The sequence below is a fragment of the Periophthalmus magnuspinnatus genome, chromosome 13 (genome assembly GCF_009829125.3).
Source record: "Periophthalmus magnuspinnatus isolate fPerMag1 chromosome 13, fPerMag1.2.pri, whole genome shotgun sequence".
Classification (NCBI taxonomy): domain Eukaryota; kingdom Metazoa; phylum Chordata; class Actinopteri; order Gobiiformes; family Gobiidae; genus Periophthalmus; species Periophthalmus magnuspinnatus.
The window spans coordinates 13,882,564-13,907,612 of NC_047138.1; the positions used below are offsets into that span (position 1 = coordinate 13,882,564).

Genomic DNA, 25,049 nt, shown 5'->3' on the forward strand with positions numbered 1-25,049 from the left:
TGTAATGAATGGAATGTGTAATATTTTGTATGGTGCAATAATGGGAACTGTGCAATAAATGGGATGTGCAGTGAATGGAAAACACTTTGTAGAAAAAAGTCTTAACAACAACTCACACTAATGCCTCCAGAGCATTGTCAGTTCACATAAAAGATCTGCAGGTCTGGGATGGATGTAGAGGACTATGTTTACCACCTTCACTTACTCACACCTCTGGACTGACTTCTGCAGCCACAATGCAGTACAATAATGGCACCAGGATAAACCACTTCTTCATCACTGGATTCCCTGGACTCTCTGCTCAGTACTATGCACCTGTATCACTGCTGCTTTTTATCACCTTCTTGGCTATAGCTTTTGGCAACATTTTAATTCTAGTACTTGTAAAATGTGAACGTTCTCTTCATAAACCAACTTACTTAATATTCTGTCATCTTGCATCGACTGATTTAGCATTTGGAATTGTGATACTCCCCAAAATTATTTCCAAATACTGGTTTGACGATAGCTTGATAGAATTTAACAGCTGTTTTGTCCAAATGTTTTTTGTGCATTTTTTAGCATCAGTTCACTCATTTATTCTAATGATCATGGCATTAGATCGATTTTTAGCTATTTCCTTTCCTCTGCACTACCCTAGTGCTTTTACAAACACTACTGCATCTGTTTTATGTGGAGTGTCTTGGTTTCTTGCATTGTCTTGCATGATTTTTATAGTCATTGATGCTCTTACGTTGCCGTATTGCAACTCAAATGTTATTGTCCAGTGTTACTGTGACCACTACACAATCACTACATTGAGCTGTGACCCAAGGCCGGATGTACAAGCCTTTGCTACTGGTAGCGCCATGTTTGTCTTGTTAGTGCCACTGACTTTCATTATCGCTTCCTATTTTTCTATCATTGTGGTTGTAGTGAGGATTTCAAGCCATGAGAGCCGCATGAAGACTTTTTCAACATGCACTCCACAGCTGCTCATCACATTACTGTATTACACACCCAGGTGTTTTGTGTACCTGGCAGCTTATGTAGGCTTTGGGTTAAGCCTTCCAAATCGTATTGTTGTGGTCATGCTCTATAGTGTGATTCCTGCAGAAGTAAATCCGTTGATATACTGCTTTAAAACAAAAGATATCAAAGAATGCTTGAGTAAAAGATATAAGATGGCAAAAGTTTATGTGGGTATAACTGAACAATAACATAGCTGACAAGACAGAGGTACTAAAAGAGAGAGTTGGCAACAATGTTCACGTTTTCACAGCTTGTATTACTAATTTTGTCCTATAAGCAGAGGTGGATAGTAGCCAAAAATTGCACTAAGAGTAATATTACTTAAAAATAATATTACTTTAGTAGAAGTACAAAGTAGTGGTCCAAGAAATTACTTTTTAAGAGTAAAAAAGTATACTCAAAGAAGAGTACTGTCGGGACATAACATCTGCTTTGTAATTTGTTAATGTAATGTGAAGGACAAAACTATAAATAATGCACAAATCTGGTATTTTCAACAGATAGACACAAAAATAAGAAACTAAATCATATCTGAAGAAGAGCTGCAAGAAACATAAATGTTCAAATCATTTCATAATGTCGACATAAAGCTTTTGTCACTTACTCACAGTGGGAAGAGTAACCAAAACTTTTACTCAAGTAGGGGTACTGCTACTTCAATAAGCATTTTACTCAATTAGGAGTAAAAGTATGCTGCTTTTTTTTACTCTGAAATCTACGATTTCTTTAAAAAAAAATGCAAGTAAATGTAACTGAGTAAATGTAACTGAGTACTACCCCTCTTTACCTACAAGCTCATATTTTTCCTGCAAAAGATGTTATAAAACTTCAACAAATGTTTGAAATAGCAATATGTGTTGAATAATTCACATATGTGATAAGATATTTTGAAACAACATTACTAGCACTTTAAAGAAGACATTATGCTTTATTTGAGGTATTTAGTATTAAACTACAACATATGTAGATCAGTGTGTTACATTTTGTTCATTGTTAATGGCAATATTGGATTAAAAAACAAACGAGTCCATTCACTTTCTGTCTAAATTTGCATGTTAGTCTTTCAACAGCGAAAACTGTGAATTGTCATATTGTCAAATAATAGTTTTGCAACATTACTATACATTACATAACTCTACAACCTGGAGTCAGCATTTTTTCATACAGGCAACTAAGAACAGAGATGTTTGAAGCACTCAAGATTACAGAAACTAATAATGGCGTGTGAATCTCTGAAAAACAAAACAAAGTACCTAATTCAACTAAGTCAATGCAATTATTTCTGTTAAAAAAAAATTTTGCTAGGGGAACTGGACCCTCTCCGCAATGTTGGAAATGCCACATGCAGCAGTGGGAGCCAGACCAATGGATTCTTGTGAGTTTGGGAGCTCACAAATGTTGCAAGAATCCAACTTGTTAGTCAGGTTCTATAGGTAATTTATGAACTTGAAAAATGGGGACCAAATGATGAATAATTTTTTTTTCTTGACTTTTTTTTTTTTTTTTTTTTTTTTTTTTTGCACTGTTGTGGCTGATGAAAAAAAAAAAAAAAAAAAACAACTAAAATTTGACACTCCAGAACTTATGAGTTTTTTCAAAAATGTAGCACATATGATTGAGTGGAGGTTTTGCTCATTGGCTTTGGATTTGCAAGCAGCAGGCTGGGATTCAATGCCCACTCCCCCATTGGGTTTTTAAAGTGAATGTATTTATTTTAACTAAAAATTCTAAAAAGCCACAATCTTGTCTTTTGATGATTTTTATTTTATTATTATTATTTTTTTTGTCTGTGAAAAAGTGTAAGACAAAGTGTTTGCTATCAATTAGAAACAATCCACTTGCTCTTCCAAGCACCCCCACCCTCTCTACCCCTATAACAGCTGGTACTGGTGTGGTATATAAAAGTCTTGAGTCTCTGTGTGGGTATGTCCTGCCCCCAGCTATGTGTTAGTTCTAGTGTGTTTCTGCTTTATGTCACGTAGGGACAAGGTTCTTCTTAACTTTGACTGAACTAAAGGTATGTAAAGCCGTAGTGCAATTTAGTGTAAATAAGAAAATTACCATTTGATTTTAAGATACTATTTGCCAACTTGGGTGGTTACATAGGCTCCAACCTATGCAATGTGTAATTGTGTAATCGTTACTATTCAGAGACAAAATAAAACTCATGAAAAGAGAAGATTGTGGCTTTTTGGTATTTAAGTGAATACATACACTTCAAAAACACAAAAGGGGAAATGGGTCTTGAACCAGAGCATCACACATCCAAACCTAATGCCTTTCCCGATGAGATAACCTCCACTTAACCATGGCTGCTGACTTTGGCATTTAAACTAATATAGTACATATTTTCTTTCATCAAACACACCAACAGTAAAAAAAGACAGGAATTTATTCATTAATACATCCATTATTTATTTATTTATTATTATTATTTTTATTATTATTTTATTTTATTTTTTTGAGCTGTTGGTGAGAAAAAAAAAAAAAAAAAAAAAAAAAAAACAGGCCTGCAAGCTCAGGGCTTCCGTACTCCCTGTGTCCTCTGTTGGTAATAGCTGTGTATTTTAAAAATTACTTGCCTTTTTTCCCTCATTTCAAGTCTGTTGCATTAAAGTCTCAAGAAGCTGTGTAGTAAGTGCAATTTCAGCAGGGATCAAAGTACTTCGGCTGAATGTATACATAAATAAAGTCTAATTTTCCTTTGGGCTGTGCTTTTGGTATTTAAAAATAATGTATGTCTCTCCATTCTTCCATATCTTCCACTATCCATAAATAAGGCGTCTGGGGTGGGACGGTCCCTTGAGTCTTATTTGCATACATGAACAGAGTCTCCTTTACAGTGAGCCTGCTATAAACATGGGCTGACAGCTGCTTGCAGGGCAGGTCGGGGTTGGTTGTAGTTTTTGAGTATCTGAGTCCTGCTGTGTTTATGTTACAAAGATGCTTGTCTCCAATGGTACCAATTTGAAACACTTTGTTATGGTTGGTTTTCCTGGACTGTCCTCTGTGTATTTTGGACCAGTGTCAGTTCTGCTGCTCTTTGTCTTCTTAGCTATAATTGTTGGAAACGCCTTCACAGTGGCTGTTATATATTTGATCAAATCTCTTCACAAACCCACCTACATAATATTTGTCAACCTGGCTATGACAGATATTATATTTGCAATTGTGACTCTTCCTAAAGTCATTTCTCGATATTGGTGGGATGACACTTTGACTCTCTTTGGTACATGCTTCACTCAAATGTATTTTGTCCATTCTATGGGTTCCATCACCTCTTTAATACTGCTTTTAATGGCATTGGACCGGTTTATTGCTGTATGGTTTCCATTGCGGTATCCAACTGTAGTCAATAACAGATCGATTTCCATAGCGTGTTTTCTGTGCTGGTGTCTGACGTTCATCCGAATGGTGGGTGTAGTGTCTCATGCATTAACCCTGCCATACTGTGGTATCCATGGGAACATTATACCCCATTGCTATTGTGACCATTTGTCAATAACTCAACTAGGCTGTGGAAATGAGGTCAAATATGTGAAGGTGGTGTCTCTGGGTATAGCGTTATTTGGTCTCCTGATGCCTCTGGCCTTCATCATTTTCTCCTACTTCTCTGTGATTGTGGCTGTTATCAAAATGTCTCAGGCTGAGAGTCGGTACAGGGTCTTGTCCACATGTGCTCCTCAGATTTTTATCACTTGTCTGTATTATGTGCCAAGATGCTTTGTGTACATAGCTCATAACCTGGGGCTCAAAATAGGCCAAGAGATCCAGGTAGTTATAGTAATGTTGTACAGTTTTGTCCCTGCCATTGTTAACCCACTCATCTACTGCTTCAAAACAAAAGACATTAAGGATGCTCTCAGTCAGAGGCTGAAGAGGAGGAGAGTAAGTGATGGGATTATTTTCACAAAATAATAATAATTCTTATAATAATTATATATTTAACAGCACTTGATGTACTTTATACACTTGATAACAATGCAAAGAGTTATGTTTATTGTGAGAAACAAATCTTGCAAAATACAATAATTGATTTCAGTCTGTTTGGAATAACATCAAAATGAGCAGTAGAACAAAAAAGAGGAAGTGCAGATTTATTTCTCAGGAACCAATGGAAAGCCAACATCTAAACATATGTTCAGATGGATAATATAATTCAATTGTTTACTGCTTGAACGTTGATTCATGGAGATTGATGTATTCAATGCCATTTTGTGGAAAATTAACTTATCAATAACATCTCCATGGAGACAAGCAGGTGGCATACCTTCCTCCATAAAAGTTACACAGTGCTTTATTGTTATGTTTTCTATAATTCATTTAAATGGTTTCCTCAAAATCACTTTGCATATCACATTTATAAGACATCTCTATAGGCAGTTGGGTAATGTTTTCTCCCACAGACGTATATGGGCTGCCGTCATAAAAGCACGCACATTTGAATAAAGTTACATTTGTGTCTTGAATGCAGCGTTCACAGTCTGAGCAGGTACATGTGGTGTCAGTGTCACTTCCAGAGATATCCATGACACAGTTTGAAAAAGTAAATCTCTTATTCACTTTACGTTGTTCTATTGATGCAAAGAGTTTGTCTATCTCTTCAAATGTTAAACACTGTGGCGGCTTCATTGGATCTGTTCCAAGAGGTGTCTTAGCATGAAACATAGGTGCGCTTTGATTAACCACCATACCAACAGGATGCTTGTTTGGTGACACATTTTCATATTTGGATGCGCTCTTGTCACTTGAATACTGTTTTTCAAAACTATCCCCAATATGTTTTATGCTGTCTACTCCTTTGATTATGAAGTTAAAATTTTTGGGCCATGGGCGGTTGAGAATATCGAAATTACGTGTTGGTTTCGGCTTAGCAAATTGGTTACCTATTGCTTTGCTCACATCCAAACATATCTTTTGTCTGTGTCTATTTTTTTGCCTTAACTGATACAGTGGAATACAGATAAACATAAGAGCCAGGGCAAACAGAAGTGACAGAATGAGCACTAAGAGCCATGGATTTGCATTAGCATTAGCATTATCATTATCATTATCATCAGATTCATCACAATGTCTTTGGTTTTGTGAGGAGCATATATCACATGAATGGTCTGAAGAGTTGTGGAGGCATAGACACTGGCTGTCGCACTCCTGATCTGGGCAGGGAGCAGACAGACAGGTCCTCTGAACGTTGCAGTCCCTCTGGAGGAGAGAGGAGCTGGGATGTACCTCCACCGATAGGCTGAGACCACTCATAGGAAGGGTGTAGCCACTGATGCTGAAGTGCTGAACGCAGCCCATGAAGCCTAGGGAGGATGGACAAATATGGTCCATGTAAAAACTTAAGGTAAAACTGTTAGGTCCTCTATTACACAAAACTTGACTTTTATGCACTTTAAGCCATGTTATAATGCTACTAACTCCTCAAAACCATCTGGAGTTGTGTTTTGTTTCATTCACACATTATTTTTATTATTAGTCTTTTTGCATCTCCAAAGCTTAAAATGCTCAGTTCCACCTTGTGATGTCATGTAGTGGTAGTTTTCAAGTTAACAGTTACCTTTTAACTTTTGTCCAGTAGAAAATAGTTATTTCAGGGCTAAAATTATCCAAATGATTGAAGGTGTATGGAGTTTTAAAACATAGTGGAGCCCTTCCTGCATTACCACATGACATCACAAGGTAGAACAGAGTGTTTTCTGTTTGAGCAAAGAATTCAACATAAACATGCAGGGTTTGTGTGTTAAACATGTGTGAATAAAACAAAACACAACTCAAGGTATATTTGTGATGAAGAAACAACATTATAGTATAGATCAGAAAATAGTGTAATATCTGCCCATTAATATTTTTTTTCCAGCCACTGCATAACAGCATGAGATTATTTTAACTGTGGAAGTATTTATTTCAATAATACCCAAACTAACTCTTAATATTTGCATTTTTTGAAAAGTCTATGGGAAAAATGAATAGACAGAGCGTGCAATCACTGTTGAGCTCCATAAATGTCTCTATTTTGATGCAACTTTATTTACCTGTTTGCTGAGACTCAGAAATCCCACCTCCCAGGACAATCTTTTTCACATTCTCAGGGCTGAGATCCAAACCTCTAGTAATGTTGAGTGCTGCTTCACTGTCTATAACAATCATGGTTTTCTGCGTGTTGGTAAACACAGTCACTACATGCCAGAGACCATCAACTACTAGTAAGTCTACAATCCTGTCAGCCTGGTGCCCGGTTTCAATGTTCAGGAAGGTGAACCACAGCTTTCCCTCTTTTATCTGAAATTGTATGAATAAATATGGTTAAAAAAATAAATCTAAACACAACATAAAAATGATGTAAACGTTTAAACCTGAAGCATGTAGAGTCCTGTGTGTCCAAGAATATTTAGTAGCACTCCACTCTCTCTTGTTTTGAATTTGATGTTGATGCTGTTGAAGTCTTCTGAAATGTCTTCTTTATTTCCGATCATTGCTTTCATCAGATACTCCCTTCTGAAGTGTTCCTTTATGACAAACTCAATAAAACCACCACCACTGAACGGCATAACAAGTTCTTCTGGGATTTCTGAAAAACAAAATCCATTAAGTTAAAACCTAAGAATTTTAAACTCACAATTCAGGGTTTACAAAACCAGTTTAAATTTTGAGGTTTATTTTGAACTTTAAAGTCCTTAGACAGTTTTCTCATCTCTTCGTACTATTAGTTCATTTTCAAAAGTGTGAAAAAAACAATGACAGAGAATCAAGTGTCTGGTATATTACTTGATACACAACAAAATGCTTGCTAAAATTTGTAGATTATTTATTACAGTCTCCATGTATGATGTAAAGGAAACAGTGGTGGAAGAAGTACATAATTTGGTTACTTAAGTACAGATATCGGAGCAAAAAAATACTCAAGTAAAAGTATCACATGAAAAATAAAAGTATTAAATAAACTGTACTTAAAAAATGTAGAGTAACAATTAAAGTATTTCATGCAGATTCTGAGGTCTTATAAGGCTTCAAATGTAGTGATTTTGATACAGATTTCTGCTGAATTTTGTTCAACAGAAACAACTGAATCAATCATTTTTCTAGCTATTTTTATTTGTATTTATTTGCATTTTTTGTTTGCTGATTATGAACATGATAAAAACAAACCCCCAGCCTTTTCATCAGACAATAATGAAAAAATACATTTACTTTTCAGTCCTGTTCAAAAATGTAGTGGAGTAGAAAGTACAGATACCTGTTCTCAAATGTAGTGACGTAAAAGTAAAGAGTACCCACTGTAAAATGTACAGAAGTACAGTACAGAGACTTACATTTTTACCTAAGTACAGTTCTTTACTACTTTTACTTTGTCACATTACACCATTGAAAGAACATTTATCTTGACTAGAATAAACTAAAATCGGGTACAGGCCTCATTAAGATTAGTCATTAGATGGTTCCAGGTGGTAGGAGATATTATTGATGACACACAAAGGCAAAGCATGGAGTAAGTGAAACCCATTGTAGATCAAATTCACTGTAAACCTTGTTGTCAGGAAGTGACTAATGACCATGTGCATGTTATCTCCAGTGAGGGGCTCGTGTCACTGTTGTCACGGCTACACAATCTGCTCTGCTTCAGTGAGGCTGACTCCAGCTTTGGCAGCCTCTAGAGAAATATTCTTAGTATTTGGAAAACACCTGTCTTCACTCAGTGCCTATGTTTTAATTGGGATGGGGTGAGACACAATTTGCACATTTAAAATGATATGTTAATTCCATTTATTTATAGGATGAAGATTTGTCGTTGTTTTTTTTTTTTTTGCCTCTCATTGCACCTCTGTTGTTATGTTATCTACATACACAAATAAATAAATAAAATATAAGACAAGAGGCAATTGTTTTGTTTTTTTCAGAGTTTAGAATGTGATAAATGTTTGGCCTATAAAATGTTGTGATGTCATCTGAAACCACATGTCCAACTCCCATGCCTGCCAGGTGTACTTGAACACTTTACCTTGGTTGCAGCTTTTTCCGGTGAAGGGATTTCTGCACTCACAAAAGTATTCATGCCACTTATCATGACACACTCCATCATTCTGGCATGGGTTGCTGTTGCATGGGGAGATTTTGGTTCTAGGACAGCTTCAAAAAAGGTAAGTTGTTAGGTATGCATCAGTTAATCCTAAAACAATAATTAAAGGTCCTGTATCTTATTTCAAACTATGAGTCAGGAACGTGTTAGTTTGAACTTTTAGCTTCTCCCACTTAGCCCTAACCTGGCTTATGCCAGATCCATTTGTGTAGCAGAATTGAGCTCTACACATTATCAATTTGGGATACGTTATGACAATTATTTGAATCTGATCCATTGCAGCGTCACAACAGCAGAAAAGCCAAAAAAACTTTTTGTTACATCCATTTGTTCACAAATGCACAAAGCATTTATCTTATCTTCTGCACATTTTTCACAAACAAAATAGTCTGTGTTGACACTAAAATAGGCAGAATTACATCTGTTGGCGTTGCTATTTTTGTTTTAGTTTGCCTTAATTTCATTTAATGCTGCTCTGTGATTGGTCCTTCCACTTGATTATCCTTACAGTGAGTGCATGCCAAGATGGATTCTCGCGAGTTGGTGAACTCACAAATATCACGAGAATCCACCTCACTGTGCAAAGTTAACTTAGCCCTACCTGCCACAGTGATACTGCACCATGACACAAAACAACTGTCTAGAGCACATATGTCAAACTCAAGGCCCAGGGGCCAAATGTGGCCCTCCACATCATTTTATCTGGCCCTCGACAGGGTACATTAAAAGATATAATGGTCTTAAAATGTCATCTTATCAACACAGCCATATTTTTACATCTAGCCAAATGCATACACAATATTTGTAACTTGAATAAGTAATAAATACAGAAAAAGTTCACTAACAAATTAAAAAGTAGTTAGATTTATTTTACATCTGGCCCTTTGAGAGCAGCCATTTTGCTGAATTGGCCCTTGGTGAAAATGTGTTTGACACCCCTGGTCTAGAGACATACAGATGTTTCCTTAAAAGTCTGCCTACTATTTGTGAGAATTGTCATTTTAATAAGTTTTGAAAATACACCATGACAGAACTGTCTGGGATAGTGTTACACTGTTGAGTTCCTATGATTCTTAGTTAGGATAAGCCTGGTTGGACAAAAAAGGTGACCCTACCAATAGCTTCTGTATTAGTTAAAATGCTATGAATAAAGAATAACTTAAAATCAGGTACAGGCCCTTAAATAAAATACCTTTCATAAATGTTGTACACAGCGAGGGCCATAGAGGGTCTAAGCTGTACTCCATTGACATAGATTTGGCGCATGCATCCAACAAAGCTGTGTGTTTTTGTCTGTCCAGGATGAAGTAAGACGGGTTCAATGCTCCTCAGTCCTCCAAAGGTCATATTCATATTGCCAACATCGAGTGTCCTGTGTGAGCAAGTTAGAAAAAAGTGATGAGTGGGTTTTCACAAAACTAATCAAAAACAGTGATGAATGGATTTTTGCTAAATTAAACCAAAAAAGTAAAATAGTACCTTTCCAAGATGCCAAACGTTTGTGAAAAACAAAATCCATTATTTTCCACATCTGTGCAGTTATCCACATTCAGAGTGCCCATCTGTATAGAGTGGATAATAACATAATAATAATGTGCAACTTATTTCATTCATGTTTCAGATGAGGAATTTGGTATGGTGAATTGGGATGTCAAGATGATTCAGTTAGTTTAGCAGCAAAAATAAGTCATTTAAATAAAAAAATCGCATAAGTCTATACTCCAAGAAGTTTATTTTTTAAGCTGTTTTTGTCACTTTTTGTGGCTTTACTATATCATTAAGAATGTTTGATTTCATAAAGCTAGTCACATACTATTAGTGATCTTTTAAACAAGACAAATGAAAGTGAAAGTTTTACTGCTGTTTAATTGTGAAGTCAGTAATCGTACAATTGTAATGTTTTTCTCTCACAATAATCAAACCACAAAAAATGTACATAATGACAGCCCTAATAGTGAGGTAGTTAGAATAAAGGATAATGGAGACAACTTACACTGCCTATTCTTCTGACAGAGACCAAGTGAAAGTCTCCATCTGCCACCTGCTTGTGCGTCTGCAGCCTCACAGGTCCAGAGCCCAGGTCATAGGTCAGACGAACGGTACCATCCAGTATTTCAACAGCCAGGAAATCGGGGCTGTCAACTCCTCCCGGGCAGTAAACGAGTAGAGCGTTCTTCTGTACTGTGGCAAACTCCAGGGAAATCAGGTTAGTGCTGCGGTCTGGTGGAGGGAACTCAAGGTAAGAAAGCTCTCCAAAGCCATAACTCTGCTCCTCACAGTAGATACCACCGACTCCTACAAAAAACGTGAAGCCCGTTTCATAAATCATATTTATATAGAAGTAAAGTACATTTTATTAGTATCATTCATTTTATTTTAAATTTAGGGTCGGACTATGCAATTTGCATATCTTTAAGTAACAACAATTGTCCACTTAGCCTACTACCAATTTATTGTTTGCATCTTTCTTACCAGCTGGGCAGAGACAACTGAATTCAGTCTTGTGGTTGATACATGACCCCATGCCACAGGGAGAGGAGCTGCAATAGTCAATGGTGCGTTCACAGGTGAGCCCTGTAACGGAGACCAAATATTTATTGCTTCAGACTAAAATATAGCCAAATAAAGTTACATACCTTCAAACCCAGGAAGACACTGGCAGCGATACACATCATCTATGTTAACACAGGTCCCATTATTCTGGCAGTTCATCTTCAAGCATTTCTCTATATCTATTGAGCAGACGGTGCCAGAGAAACCAGCCTTGCATTCACAGTGGAATCCTCCAGGACTGTTCAAACAGGTACCTCCATTCTCACAAGGACTCTGCTCGCATTCATCGATGTCAACCTCACACACCTCTCCAGTGAAGCCCACGGGACAGGTACAGTTAAAAATCTCTTTGGGAGGAGATACAAAAATAACTGCTGGACTTTGAAGGACAGCAACATCTTGGCTGATAAGAAGGTTTTGGTTGCACGTAGCCCCATTTCGACACGGAATGGTCAGGCATGGGTCACTGGTAATGTGTGAAAAGGTAACATTGCTCTGAGACTCCAATAGTTTCTTGTGATCTGAAGACACACCCCTTGCAACCTCTCTGCTCAAATATTGCCCATTGTAATTTTTTATGGCGGCCAACAAAAGGACCTCTGAACCAATTTCTTTGATTCCAAACACATGAGTCTTGGAGGCCTGCAGGTTAAAAAGGCTGTCTAGCGCTTTAACAAATTTGAGATAATTATTTGCCAAAAAGTTCTCCACTGCAGATGAGGAAACGTAAAATAAAATGCAATTGTCCACAGATGCATTCATGAAGCCTTTGTAATTTACATAGACACTGTTGTTGACTGGGTAGTGGAGCTGGTCGGTTGCTTCAATAGTGATGTTATACGTTGCCTCACCTTGAAATGGAGCAGACCATAACTCACAAGATCCATTAGCTATGGAGAACATGTTCATTGGTGCACTTTTTATTGTACATGTAAAAGTGTCTGACTGATCAGGATCTTCAGGTTGGACATTTCCAATCATGCCTCCTTGAAAAGAACTTCCAAAATACTTCACCTCAATGACAATGTTTTTGCCAATGGGTGGGTTATCGTTTTCATCCAGAGTATTAATTTGAAACGTAGTTGTTGATGTCATTGCCGGAATACCTGAATCTTTTGATGCTACCAAAACCTGATATACTGAAATCTTCTCCCGATCAAGAGGCCTTGTTGTGAATAAAATTCCATCAGGAGTCAATGAGAAAGCACTGTCCATCAAAGGATTAACCAACCAGTATGTGAATGGGCCCTGGTTTGGTGGCAAATCAGAATCAATCGCATTTAATTTCCCAACTAATGATCCTTGAGGTAGGTTTTCCTTTATTTCTGCTTCAGTTATAGTCAACAGTGGCGCATTGTCATTTACATCACCAATTGTGACAATAACATTGGTGGTCCCAGTAGCTGGCGGAAAGCCAAAGTCCGTGGCTGTTAAAGTGAGGTTATAAAAGGGCCACTGCTCCCGATCAAGAGGGGTATTGACCAAAATAATGCCATTTGAAGGGTTGACAGCAAATGAAAAGTGGGTGTTTCCATCTTGTATACTGTAAAATAAATTATTGAGTAGGGAGTCTTGGTCCAGAGCAGTAATTGTTGTCACATATGTCCCAACAGGACTGTCTTCAGTAATGTTCACAAAGTATTCCATGAAGGTGAATCTTGGTGCATCATTAGTGTTGATCACACTGACAATGACCAAAGCCTCATCCACCTCTGTTCCTGTTATAATCCCAGGATTTTTGGCAAGAACCTTTAAGACAACGTTAGTGTTTCCTTGCTTTCTCAAGCTGCCTGTGGTGTAAATTTCTCCCGAGGTTTGATGGATGTCAAAGCCCACGTATTTGTTTTGTCCAAAGATTACATAAAACACTCGACCCTCTGGTCCTAGATCACCATCTGTGGCTTCCACTCTACCAACTCTTGTTCCAATTGGGACACCTTTCGGAACAGAAAAGTAGAATTCCTTTTCTTTAAAACTTGGGATAAAATCATTAACATCAACTAATTGAATGGAGACCTGGGCCAAGCTAAATAAGGAATGGCTACCAGGGTTTGTTGCCTTTATAGTTAGATCAAAAGATGTCTGATGTTGTTCATAATCAAAAATATCTAAAGTAGTAATTGTTCCATTTTGAGAGTCAATTGCGAACTTGTCCACTTGACCAGCAGCTATGGAGTAGACAATTTGTCCATAGCTACCTGAATCTGCGTCAGTTGCATTCACAATGAGAGCATTAGTTCCTTTTTCAGAGTTTTCAGGCAGGAAAGCAACAAACTCGGAAACGGAAAAGACCGGTTCATTATCATTGACATCTGTAACTTCCACTGTTACATTCAACACAGCAGTTTTTGATGCCCAACCTCCATCTTTGGCTGTAACCTGGAGTTGATAAAGTCTTTCATTTTCAAAGTCAAGCTTGCCAGTAAGAGTAATCAGTCCAGTCGTTTCTCCAATGGAAAATGGAAAGTAATGTTTATTGAGGTAATACATAATATCTCCATTGGAACCAGCATCACCATCCTCTGCTTGACATTTCCTGATAACAGATCCTTCAGGCAAGTCTTCGGGAACGGAGACTGATATATGATTTTCTCTAAAGCTTGGAGAGAATATATTCTTGCCAGTAATTTCCAAAGTTATGCTTGTTTCTGAAAATAATTGTGGAAGGCCATTATCTTTTGCTATGATTGACAAACTGAGGAAAGAATGAACACTATGGGGCAAACTGTGAATTAATATGAGTATTCCATTGTTTGGATGGATGTCAAAAAAATCTGTTCCGTTGCCTTGACTCAAAACATACTGAACATTGGCGCTACTGTTACTTTCATCCTGGTCTACAGCAGTAAACTGAAAGACTTCCATCCCTTCAGGCAGCTCATAAGGGACTGCAATCAAACGCGGCAAAGGCAAAAATATCGGTGGATAGTGATTACGTTTTTGGACTCTGACGGCCACTGTAACATTGCTGTACAAAGGAGTTTTTCCACAATCATATGCAATGACTTGAAAGGAATACTCGGAATTCTCCAGGCTCATGGGCTGTTTTGTAAAAATTTCTCCATTTGTCATATTGACCCAGAACTCTTCACTGGGCGGTTCTATAACATACAGAATTTGACCATTGAGTCCCAGGTCAGCATCAGTTGCATGTACTTGTCCAACATATACATTTGTGTCAATAGTTTCTGGAAAATTCATTGTATAGTGAAATTCAGAAAAGACTGGCCTATTATCATTGACATCTGTAATACTTATGGTGACGTCAGTGCTTGTACTCCACACAGAATCATTAGCACTGACTTTAATGTTGTAGTGATCTTGAAATTCCCTGTCCAGATATCCATTAACGGTGATATAGCCAGTAACAAAGTCTATGTCAAATGGCAAATTACTACTTTTGTCAATAATCGAATAAGTAATGCCCGAATGGTCTACATCTTCATCTTCGTCATCATCTATTGATGTGACATGCAAACAGGTGTGTCCAATAGGTGCGTCTTCTGAAACCTCAGCAAGAAAAACCTGTGTAAATCGTGGTGCATTATCGTTTCTGTCCAAAACGGTAACTATGACTGTAGCTCTGTCCATATTATTTGGATCATACCACTCCACAGCTTCAACTGTCAAATTGAATTCTGGGCTATGCTCTCGATCTAAAGACATTGTAGTGGTCAAGAAACCATTTTCAGGATTGATCATGAAAAAGTAATCAGAGTTTCCTTCTGTTATGTTGTACTGGACTGTTCCGTACAAACCTGAATCGGCATCAATGGCAAGAACATCACAAACTAAAGTTGGTGGAGAATTTTCAAAAACTTCACATCTATATTCCATTTGAGTAAACTGTGGAATATTGTCATTGACATCAGTTGTGTTGATGTGGATTTCTTCAAAGGTCGAGAAAGGAGGAGAACCAGAATCTCGAGCTTCTATTAATAGGATAAAGTCTTTTTTCATTTCAAAATCGAGGCTTTTTTGCAGAGTGAGAATGCCATATTGATGGTCCATTTGAAAGACCTCCTCGAAGTTACCTGATGCCAAATAAAACATAACAGGGTCCACTCTAGAGCTGAAACCAGTGACCATTGCAACCACTGACCCCACTGGCTCGTCTTCAGGCAGGGAAGGACTGATAATGTCCACATGCATTACAGGAAAATCAGTGACATTTCTAAACCGAATAGTAATTGTAGTTGTTTCAAAATTTGAATTCTCCCCTGAATCTTCCACTTGGATGTGGAGAGTTGTTTCTTCAGTTGATATAAGAGGGGCTGAGGTGAACACTGTTCCATGGTGAGCATCAATGGAAAATGCATCTGTAGCTTGTTGATGTAAAGAGTAACGAAGCTCTGCGTTCATGTCCGTGTCTGCATCTTTTGCTGAGGCAACACAAACCACCATGCCTGAAAAGTAAATGTAATAAATTGTTAATTACATGGTTATATATTAGTGATTACCATTGTAAGTATTTTGGCTAAACAAAAAATGCAAGAAGCACACACTTCCTGATCTTCTGACAATATAATGCTAGAGTGGACAGTGGACATACTTTGACTTTAAGAGCTGCTTATGCAATATATTTGTATTGGTGCAAGAACAATTTTGCACGATATCAGTCACAGGCCCTTTAATGGGGGTAAGACAGAATTCTAATTTGTAATATTTTTCCAGTATATCTAGGCTCAAATTTGGTAGATCATGTCATACAAAACATTTTCTCATCTTAAAACACTGGGGCTTTAGAAAGAGAAAGAGACATACACAACAACAAACAAAACAAATGCATCAGAAGACAAAGCAACATACATTGTAGGTTCTCTCTCTCTGTATGTAAATATTAGATTTTAAAATATCTAACCTTGTTCCATCTCAGTGGGCATGTAGACCACAAATGGACTGTTAAGAAACTGTGGCCAGTTGTCATTAACATCTGCAATCAGCACTGTCACCAGCACTGAGCTGGACAGAGGCTCTGTAGGATGTTGGTCTGTGGCCATCACAGTCAGTCTGTACTCTGCCATAACCTCTCTGTCCAGGGCATCTGTGGTAAAGAGCTCCCCAGACTCTTCTTCTATAGAAAAGGGCACATCTACGCTTTCCACTGAATACCTGCTCAAGCAAAATAACTGTGTGTTAAACATAACCAGAGCTTATCTTGTTGAGAAATGTAATATTATATTGCAATCTGCAGTTTTTAAGATATTCCTATGCAATCCTATTTTATAGCATTAATACATATAACAGTGGATCTATTTACCTTATTTTACCATTCTCGCCATCATCTTTGTCTGAGGCTGTGATTATGGCAAACACAGTTCCTTTTGTACTGTCCTCAGATACAATAGTGTGGTAGGCCTCTTCAGTAAACTCTGGAGGATTATCATTTACATCATTCACTAACACATGTACGGTCAGAGTGCCAGTCAGAGGTGGGATACCTTCATATGAAAAATGAAATTAGTGTTTAGGTAAGAAACAAACAACACAATAATATATACCTGAATCCATAGCAGTGATAATAACATTGTAGAAGGGCTGTTCCTCTCTGTCTAAGCTGTTTGAAATCAGAAGAACTCCACTGGGACTGATGGAGAACAGGTCTGTGTTCCCTACTTGTATGAAGTAAGTAATTTCACTGTTGTGGCCTATGTCCTCATCTAGGGCAAAAATCTGGTGATAAAACAGAAAATCATTAACCGTAAGAATGTGTAAACAATAGTAACTTTTGTAAGTGTTATTGGACAATCACAGAAACAAGATACTGGCAAGTATTTTTTTTTTTTTTCAGTTTTGAATTTACCTAAACTTACCTCATCTGTGAGTTGAGTTTCGTTTCCATTCTCCATCACATGTATGGTTAGTAAATCTGGTGAAAACACTGGTGAAAAATCATTAACGTCCAAAACTGTTATATTGAGCATAGCGGTTGCCTCCCTGGGCGAGTCTCCTAGATCCAGAGCTTTTAAAATCAGCAAGTAGTTTGACCTGATTTCTCTGTCAAGTTGAACCATTACTGTGATGTCACCTTTGACCAATTCCACAGAAAATGGGCTGGGACTGTCGACTGTGTACCTCACTTGTCCATTCTTTCCGATGTCTTGGTCGTGAGCTTGTACTTGAAAGATACTTGTTCCAGGTAGTACATCCTCCATAACATCAAGGCTATATGTATTTTGTGTGAATACAGGAGTGTGGTCATTGGAATCTTCTATAATTATCGTGACGTTCATTGTGGAGCTTAATCGTGGCGTTCCTTTATCCATAGCTGTAACAGAAATCACAAACCTATCTATGTTTTCTCTGTCCAGTTTTTCTTGAAGATAAATTGTTCCGGTTTTATTGTCAATGCTAAAAATATCACCAGAAGTATTTGTCAGGTAATACCAAACCTCTCCATTTGAGCCACTGTCTGAGTCTTGAGCATGTGCAGTCATTACAGTAGCGTTAAGGTCACTGTCCTCTGATATACTAACTGTGAGAGAGTGAGAAGCAAACCGTGGCAGATTGTCGTTGATATCTTCCACTGCTATGGTGACGAATGCAGTGCTGGTGAATTGCAAAGATGGAGGCTGGGCGCAGTCACTGGCCGTTACAGTCAGGTTGTAAAAAGATTCTCTCTCTCGGTCTAAATCTGACTTCAGGCATAAGTTTCCAGAGGGATTTATGAAGAATATTCCATCTTCATCTCCACTGAGAATTTTCAGGTTTAAATCTCCATTTTTACCTGTGGAAAGACAGACAGGTACATTTCAGCTATTTCAAATGCACAAATGTAATGCAGGAGTCATTATGCAAGCAGAAATAAAAACAACATCTCAAGCATTGCATTATATAGATTAAAGGAACAGTATGTAGCTTGCACACATTTTTAGGGATACTACAACCACAATGTATAGATATCGATAATCAGCTTCAGAACCAAAACACCACCCTATAACTTAGCCATCATGTCCAATGTTTTTGTTGCTAAGAATATGTCAGCATTACAATTGTTATCAGTAAAAGTTATATTTGATTTAAACATGTCTACCTTGTATTCGGAGACACAGATAGGTCATGCTTACGAAATGCTTATGAAATTCCCATTTTTACAGTGTATATGAGTAGTAATATGGTATAAACCTGTTATATCCATGGGTGCAGCATGTTTATTATGGTTAAACTATGACCATTGCCATATTAAAATGATATCACAAAATATTATATCTTTTGAAAGGGTAAAGGTCCTCAAAATGTTGCATATAAAAGGAACCCATGAATACTGAGGTAAGCAGTGAAAGCTCATGAGATTGGGCTGATACTGTGTTATTATACACAGTATCTGTTGAGGAAACGTTCATGATATCATGGTAAGAAAGCTATGTAATTACAGGCTAATTACTTATAACAGGACACATCTGCTATTATATGTTTCAGCGTGATATGGTCATGGTCAGATTTTTATATAGCGCTTTTCCACCTTCAAGGCACTCAAAACGCTTTGCATCAGGAAACCACTCACCAATTCAGACACACAGTCATACACCTGTGTACGCAGGCATTTGGGGCGAGGTGGGTTATGTGTCTTGCCCAAGGACACAACAATAGGACAAACATCTGTGGGAGCTGGAATCACACTGCCAACCTGTGGATCAGTGGATTTGACCACTCTAGCGAAATGTTTATGTCAACACATGGTCAGAAGATAATAATAATAATAATAATAATAATAATAATAATAATAATAATAATAATAATAATAATAATTATTATTATTATTATTATTATTATTATTATTATTATTATTTACCATACTATTTCCACCCTATTACTGTTATGCTGTTACTGTGCTGTGTGACCAGGACATACCCTCATCTCTGTCTGACACATTCAGTGCAACAAAACAGGCTCCAGTCCACATGTTTTCCTGCAGCGACAGTGAAATGGCCTCCTGGCTGAAGAGAGGGGGATTATCGTTGACATCCAGCACGTTAAAGTACACACGGATACTGGAGACCAAATCGTGCCCCATCTGTGCCCCCACGCTCAAGATGAATAAACTCTGTGTTTCAAAATCCAGGCCACGGGACAAAAGGAACTCTCCAGAGAGAGGGCTGAGAAGGAACAGGTTCTGGCCATCATCCTCCAGCACCGAGAATGTGATAGGTGTGGGACTGGCCACTGGCACCTGCAGCTTTCCCACTACAGTTCCTGACCAGGCAGAGGAAACAAGCAACCACGGTTAGCCAAAGAATTGTATTCCATTACATTTGGTGGTATTCACAACACAGTTACTTTTCTATATTCAAAGGCGGTACTTGTTCAGAATATAGTACTCTGATTGGACCATGTATCGGAATATGTCACACAATATATTTTTATGCAGGTAATCAGTATTCTGTAACTTCATACATATTAAAAGTATTCTTCCCATCACTGCTCCTCAAATACTAGTCAAGTACTCTTTTTTTACCTCAAGTAAAAAGGTAAAAGACAATTTCAGTCTTATTTCGAGGAAATCAATGTTTCAGTTTTTATTTGTCGACTCAAGATATTTTATCATTACTTTTTGTCATATTCTAGATAAAAAGTAATCTGTCAGGACTAAAACTATAACTAAATAAACAGATATTCTCATTGACTAATGACACATAAAAAAAAAATTAATACAAGCGACAAGTAGAGACCAGGTCCAGTCTTCCACGGTTCAATCAGAGCCCTATACCAGTAAGCAACATTTCCCCATTTGCCAGGATGCTTTAAATATCATTATGTTAAATATTTATAGTATACTTTATATTCAATTGCATTGATGATAAAAACAGAGCTGTTGCCAGAACATTGAACAATTCAATACAGAATATTCTATTTATTTAAATGTTAAATGGCCTCAAAATTGCATTCATAATAGGACAAATTAGAGCGACTGTAACTGAGGAAGATGTTGCTCTGTTGTGTTAGTCCACACTATTTTTAATATGTTAAATGAGGACACGTCACATACCTGGTAATGTGTCTTCATTGATTGTAAATGAAAGTATCTTTTGTGAGCTCAGTTTGTTCAGAGATGGTGGATTCACAGTGTAATGGTCATACTGAGCAGATGGAGGATACCAGAAGGGGGGCTTGTGTCCAGGGGCAGGCTCTGAAAAAGTCCCCATAGTGTTTGCATTCAGAAAGACAAGCTGAGTAGAATACATCTGCAGGACAAAATACCACAAATACATACATTAATGAATACATAAAAACAACACACATATAGTACAAATGTACACTTACCAGAAAAGTATATTTAACGTGTGTGTATCTCCTCCAATTCCCTAAAGACTCCATTGTCATGTTATCACACACCAACTTTACTGCATATCCAAGAACTAATGAAGATTCTGCAGGAAAAAGCTTGCATCTTACTCCAAGCACTTCTACCCCAGCTTGAAAGAGTGGTCTGAGTTTGGGTGTGAGCTAAGGGTGGGGCTTAACCTGAACTATGGCAAGGGCAGTTTTCTGGGCACTGCAATAAACCTGATCTAAATCATTTTAGAAAACATTTACACAATATCTGCTTTTAATGATAAAGAGTTTGTTACTTACAAACCCAGGCAACATGGTTTTTCAGTGGTATAAAAACTATTCAGCCAGGAAAAATATTGCAAGACATTTATTATTGACACATATGCCAGTTTATTAGTAAAACTATATTTTGCATTTGACATTTTATGCTCTTTCAGTGGTTGGATGAGAGACTAGTACCAGATGCGACACGTGTTATCCTTGCTACCTGTAAAAGAGCATATAAACTTATTTTAGTATTTTTCTATTTTGCATTAACATGATAACCAGTCTGTGAAAAAGGTACAGTAAAAATGTGAATGATATAAATGATATAACTGTGCTTTGAATATTTTTGTGTTTACTGCGTGTGTGTACCGGTAATAATGGTGTCTCCCTCATAGTTGAAAGCACAGGAGAATATCTCATCAGTGTGACCACTTAATACTTGCAGACACTCTCCGGTCTTGATGTCCCATAAACGTGCTGTCCGATCAGAGCTGGCAGTCAGCAGTCGTGTGCTTTGGGGGTTGAAGCACAGCTGCCAAAGTAAAGCAAATCAGAGATGCCAGCACAAAACACTGTGTACATGTTAATGAAAATTAGTAGTTTTAAAATTGGATATAGATAAATGCATTTCAAGCTATCTACAATAAAAATGTGTTTGAGATAACTGACTGCAATTTATTTTAAAAATTTAGTGTGTATATAGGACACGTGAGCTTACCTTGGAGATCTCACCCTCATGGCCCTTCAGGGTTAATAGATGTTCATGTGTTACTGCACTGAACACTTGTGCTGTGCCTAGAATAAAATAATATTTACATTACTTCATCCACCCATCCAACAATGGCAGTAATGTACAAAATCAAAACAAACTTTTTCACCAGTCTTTGGACAAATGTGATGTTTGCATGTAAATAATTCTGTGCAATATTACAAGACTCACAATCTGCAGAGGCTGTAGCTATCAGCTGTCCAGTCAAATCAAAGCATGCATCCAGCAGCTCCTCTTTGTGCCCTTCCAGTGTGGCCACACAGTTCCCACTGGATGTATCCCACAGCTGCAAAGACAACCAGGCCTGAGTGACATTTGAACATTAATTATTATACTACATTTTTTTTAGCTTTATTTGAACCAGGTTGGCCAAGATTAATGAGTGAGGTAGATAATTTCTTATCATGGGTGTCCCGTAACTGCAGCATTAGAACATATTGGGATTGCTGACCTTGCAGGTATGGTCCATAGAAGCTGAAACAATAAGTGAGCAATCCCAGTTAAACTGCACATTGCTTATCTCCCCGAGATGACCGCGCAGAGTGTGAACAAGCCTGAGGGGAAGACAAAGATAAACATGTTATTTAGTAAGTGAACTTTAATCTTTTTGGCCTTATATATAAGAGATTCAAAATGTTTTATGTGTCTGACCTTCCAGAAGGAACATCCCATATAACCATTGTGTGGTCAAAGGAGCCAGTGATGAGCTGGTTTCCCACTGTGTTAAAGCATACACACAGGACCTCATTTTTATGACCCTAAATCACAATAAAACGGAACATAACACACAATACAGCATGTTGTCAAAAATGTCTAGAACTGGGCCATTGTGAAAAGCCATATATCACACATTTCCTCATCTCCTTCTATACAATAAAACAGTTAAATAGCATTTGCATAGATAAGGTAGTACTCACGGATAGCGTAGCCACCTCCTCCCCACTCTCCACATCCCACAGTTTGGCAGTAGTATCCATGCTGCCTGTTGCCACTAATGTACTCTGAGGGTTGAATGCTAGGCAAATCTACAACACAAAAAATTTCCAAGAACTTGGTATTTCAAATTATGATCATAAGTACAATGGTGAACATCAGGCCTAGAAGTACATAGAAACACATACAATTTCTGCTGTGTGTCCTCTAAATGTATGGAAACACTTGCCGGTCTCAGCACACCACAATTTGCATGTTTTGTCAAAAGAGCTAGTGGCAATCTTGTCACTGAAAGAGAGAAATGAAAAGCTATATGTATGGCTTAAAGATCATTGTTTTATAAAGGTGATGATAAAATACATAATAATGTGTACCCAAAAGGATTGTTGAAGGCAATGGCATACACCACACTTTGATGAGACTCAAGTGTCAGAAGACATGTGCCAGATACTGTGTCCCATACTCTACATGTTCTGTCATAGCTCCCTGTTATGAACCTGCACAGAAACAAGAAAACATGTCCATAATATATATTTCTAAATACATGTAAAAAATGTAGGGATGGTATATTGTTATAATTCCCCAGATATCAGTATCAGCTTGATTGAACTGATATTTGGCACCAGTATTTTTTCTGCGCTGTCCAACTCTCTGACCATGACCATATGTATCCCAGTTTGTCCTTAGTCCTACATTTGTCTTTTTAAGCAAACCAAATTACTGAAAATATGAATTTATATCCCAAATAAATACATGTTTTTATAACAGAAATAAGTTATAGTGAAGTTTACAATTAACTTAACATAAATCTGGTCTGTAATATAGATTTTAAAAGCTTAATATTGGTATCGGCAAAACTCACAACTCAGAAAATCCACATCAGATCATCCCTACAGGAATCTAATGTGAGTCTATCAGAATGGTGCACTTACTTTGATCCAGACTTGTTAAAAGCAACATTTGTGAGTGGTAGTAAGTGTGAGCTAAGAACCTGTGGATGAGACATAAACATTAATTTCAGTTTGACATTTTAAAATATTTCAACTCAAATTACAACCTAAGTGATTATGAGAAAAATAGACCCCAGTCTGCAGATGGAAAATAATAATTACGAATAACGTCACTGTAATTAGTGGTACCAATATACCAGTAAGTACATTTTTCAGGTAAATGTACTTTTTGAGTAACATTTTAAACATGCACTTGTAATTGTACATATAATTGTAATTGTACTTCATCCTGAGGACTGTTACTCATGATGAAGTGTTTTTCATATGTATGTTATACTTTTACAAATTTGGCAGCACTACTTCTTGTAATTGACAAGAAGTAGTGCTGGAGTACATATTATGCTCTTTCCAATGTCTAACCACTAACCTTGACAAAGCAGAACTTGTGGTGGGTTTGCTGAGTTTTCTTCTGTTGAAGGCGGACGATAATTTCCTTAACCTCATCTGTCCAGTGCTCTGTGATCAAAGGCTCTGACTTTACAATCTCTTTCACCAATTCATCTGGATCTGTCCTGCAAAGACATTTCATACATCCAAGGTCACAATGTACAAATAAAAGGGCACTCCAATGACACATAATATCGAAAACTATAATGCAGAAACAATAAAAACTCACGCACTCTGTTGATAATTCCAGTAGGTCTATTGACTTTGTCCTTAGCTGTCCTTCTTTTTCATATTCTATAATAAAACCTGTTTAAAGAAGAGTTTAAAGCGAGTTAGCTACGTTATTGTGAAATGTTTATTGTTCAAGCATTGTTAGCTAACGATAATATCATTTGCTACTGCCATAAGCTAACGTTAACTGAAAAAGTTCATCATAACATTAAGCTGGTAATAATAGTAATGACAATTTATCATTAATTAATTACCTGGTGGGTAATATCTGAGACAGAAGCGCTTTAATTTCATTTTGCTAATGTTTGCCTCGCTTGGGTCTCAAGTCTCCGTCAACATGTGGTTGCTATGGTGACACGGACTGCCGCGAATAACTCCCTACGCATGCGCAATGGAATATAAACAAAGGGAAAGTCGACTGAAGCATGCGCACCACTGGGTCAGGTCTCAGGGCCTACCACATGAATGGCCTACCATGGATCTCCCATGGGGCCTAACTAGTAAGTAATTACATTTACATTCATGTACATTTTACCAC

At 37.4% G+C, this 25,049-nt stretch overlaps 3 protein-coding genes across 4 annotated transcripts; 2 read left to right on the forward strand and 1 right to left on the reverse strand.

Moving 5' to 3' along the window:
* Positions 1-236: 236 nt before the first annotated feature.
* Positions 237-1,199, forward strand: LOC129456757 (olfactory receptor 2AT4-like). The gene has a single exon (XM_055226199.1). It carries the CDS (start codon positions 237-239, stop codon positions 1,197-1,199), a length of 963 nt encoding a protein of 320 aa, XP_055082174.1.
* Positions 1,200-3,954: 2,755 nt separating this feature from the next.
* LOC117380659 (olfactory receptor 52Z1P-like) lies at positions 3,955-5,456 on the forward strand. The gene is made up of 2 exons (XM_033977491.2): positions 3,955-4,899; positions 5,418-5,456. The coding sequence occupies exons 1-2, from the start codon at positions 3,955-3,957 to the stop codon at positions 5,454-5,456; spliced, it is 984 nt and encodes a 327-aa protein (XP_033833382.2).
* A 15,869-nt stretch (positions 5,457-21,325) lies between these two features.
* On the reverse strand, positions 21,326-24,814 carry daw1 (dynein assembly factor with WDR repeat domains 1). Of its 2 annotated transcripts, none has more exons than XM_055226256.1 (13): positions 24,766-24,814; positions 24,514-24,586; positions 24,261-24,405; positions 23,816-23,874; positions 23,258-23,380; positions 23,072-23,171; positions 22,868-22,975; positions 22,602-22,708; positions 22,402-22,504; positions 22,122-22,236; positions 21,900-21,976; positions 21,551-21,713; positions 21,326-21,401 (listed from the first exon to the last, which is right to left on the reverse strand). In XM_055226256.1, the coding sequence occupies exons 1-13, from the start codon at positions 24,803-24,805 to the stop codon at positions 21,367-21,369; spliced, it is 1,248 nt and encodes a 415-aa protein (XP_055082231.1). In that variant the 5' UTR covers positions 24,806-24,814; the 3' UTR covers positions 21,326-21,366. The 2 variants fall into 2 exon arrangements, with proteins under 2 accessions (XP_055082231.1, XP_055082230.1); XM_055226255.1 differs by having other exon boundaries at positions 22,122-22,254.
* Positions 24,815-25,049: the final 235 nt, after the last annotated feature.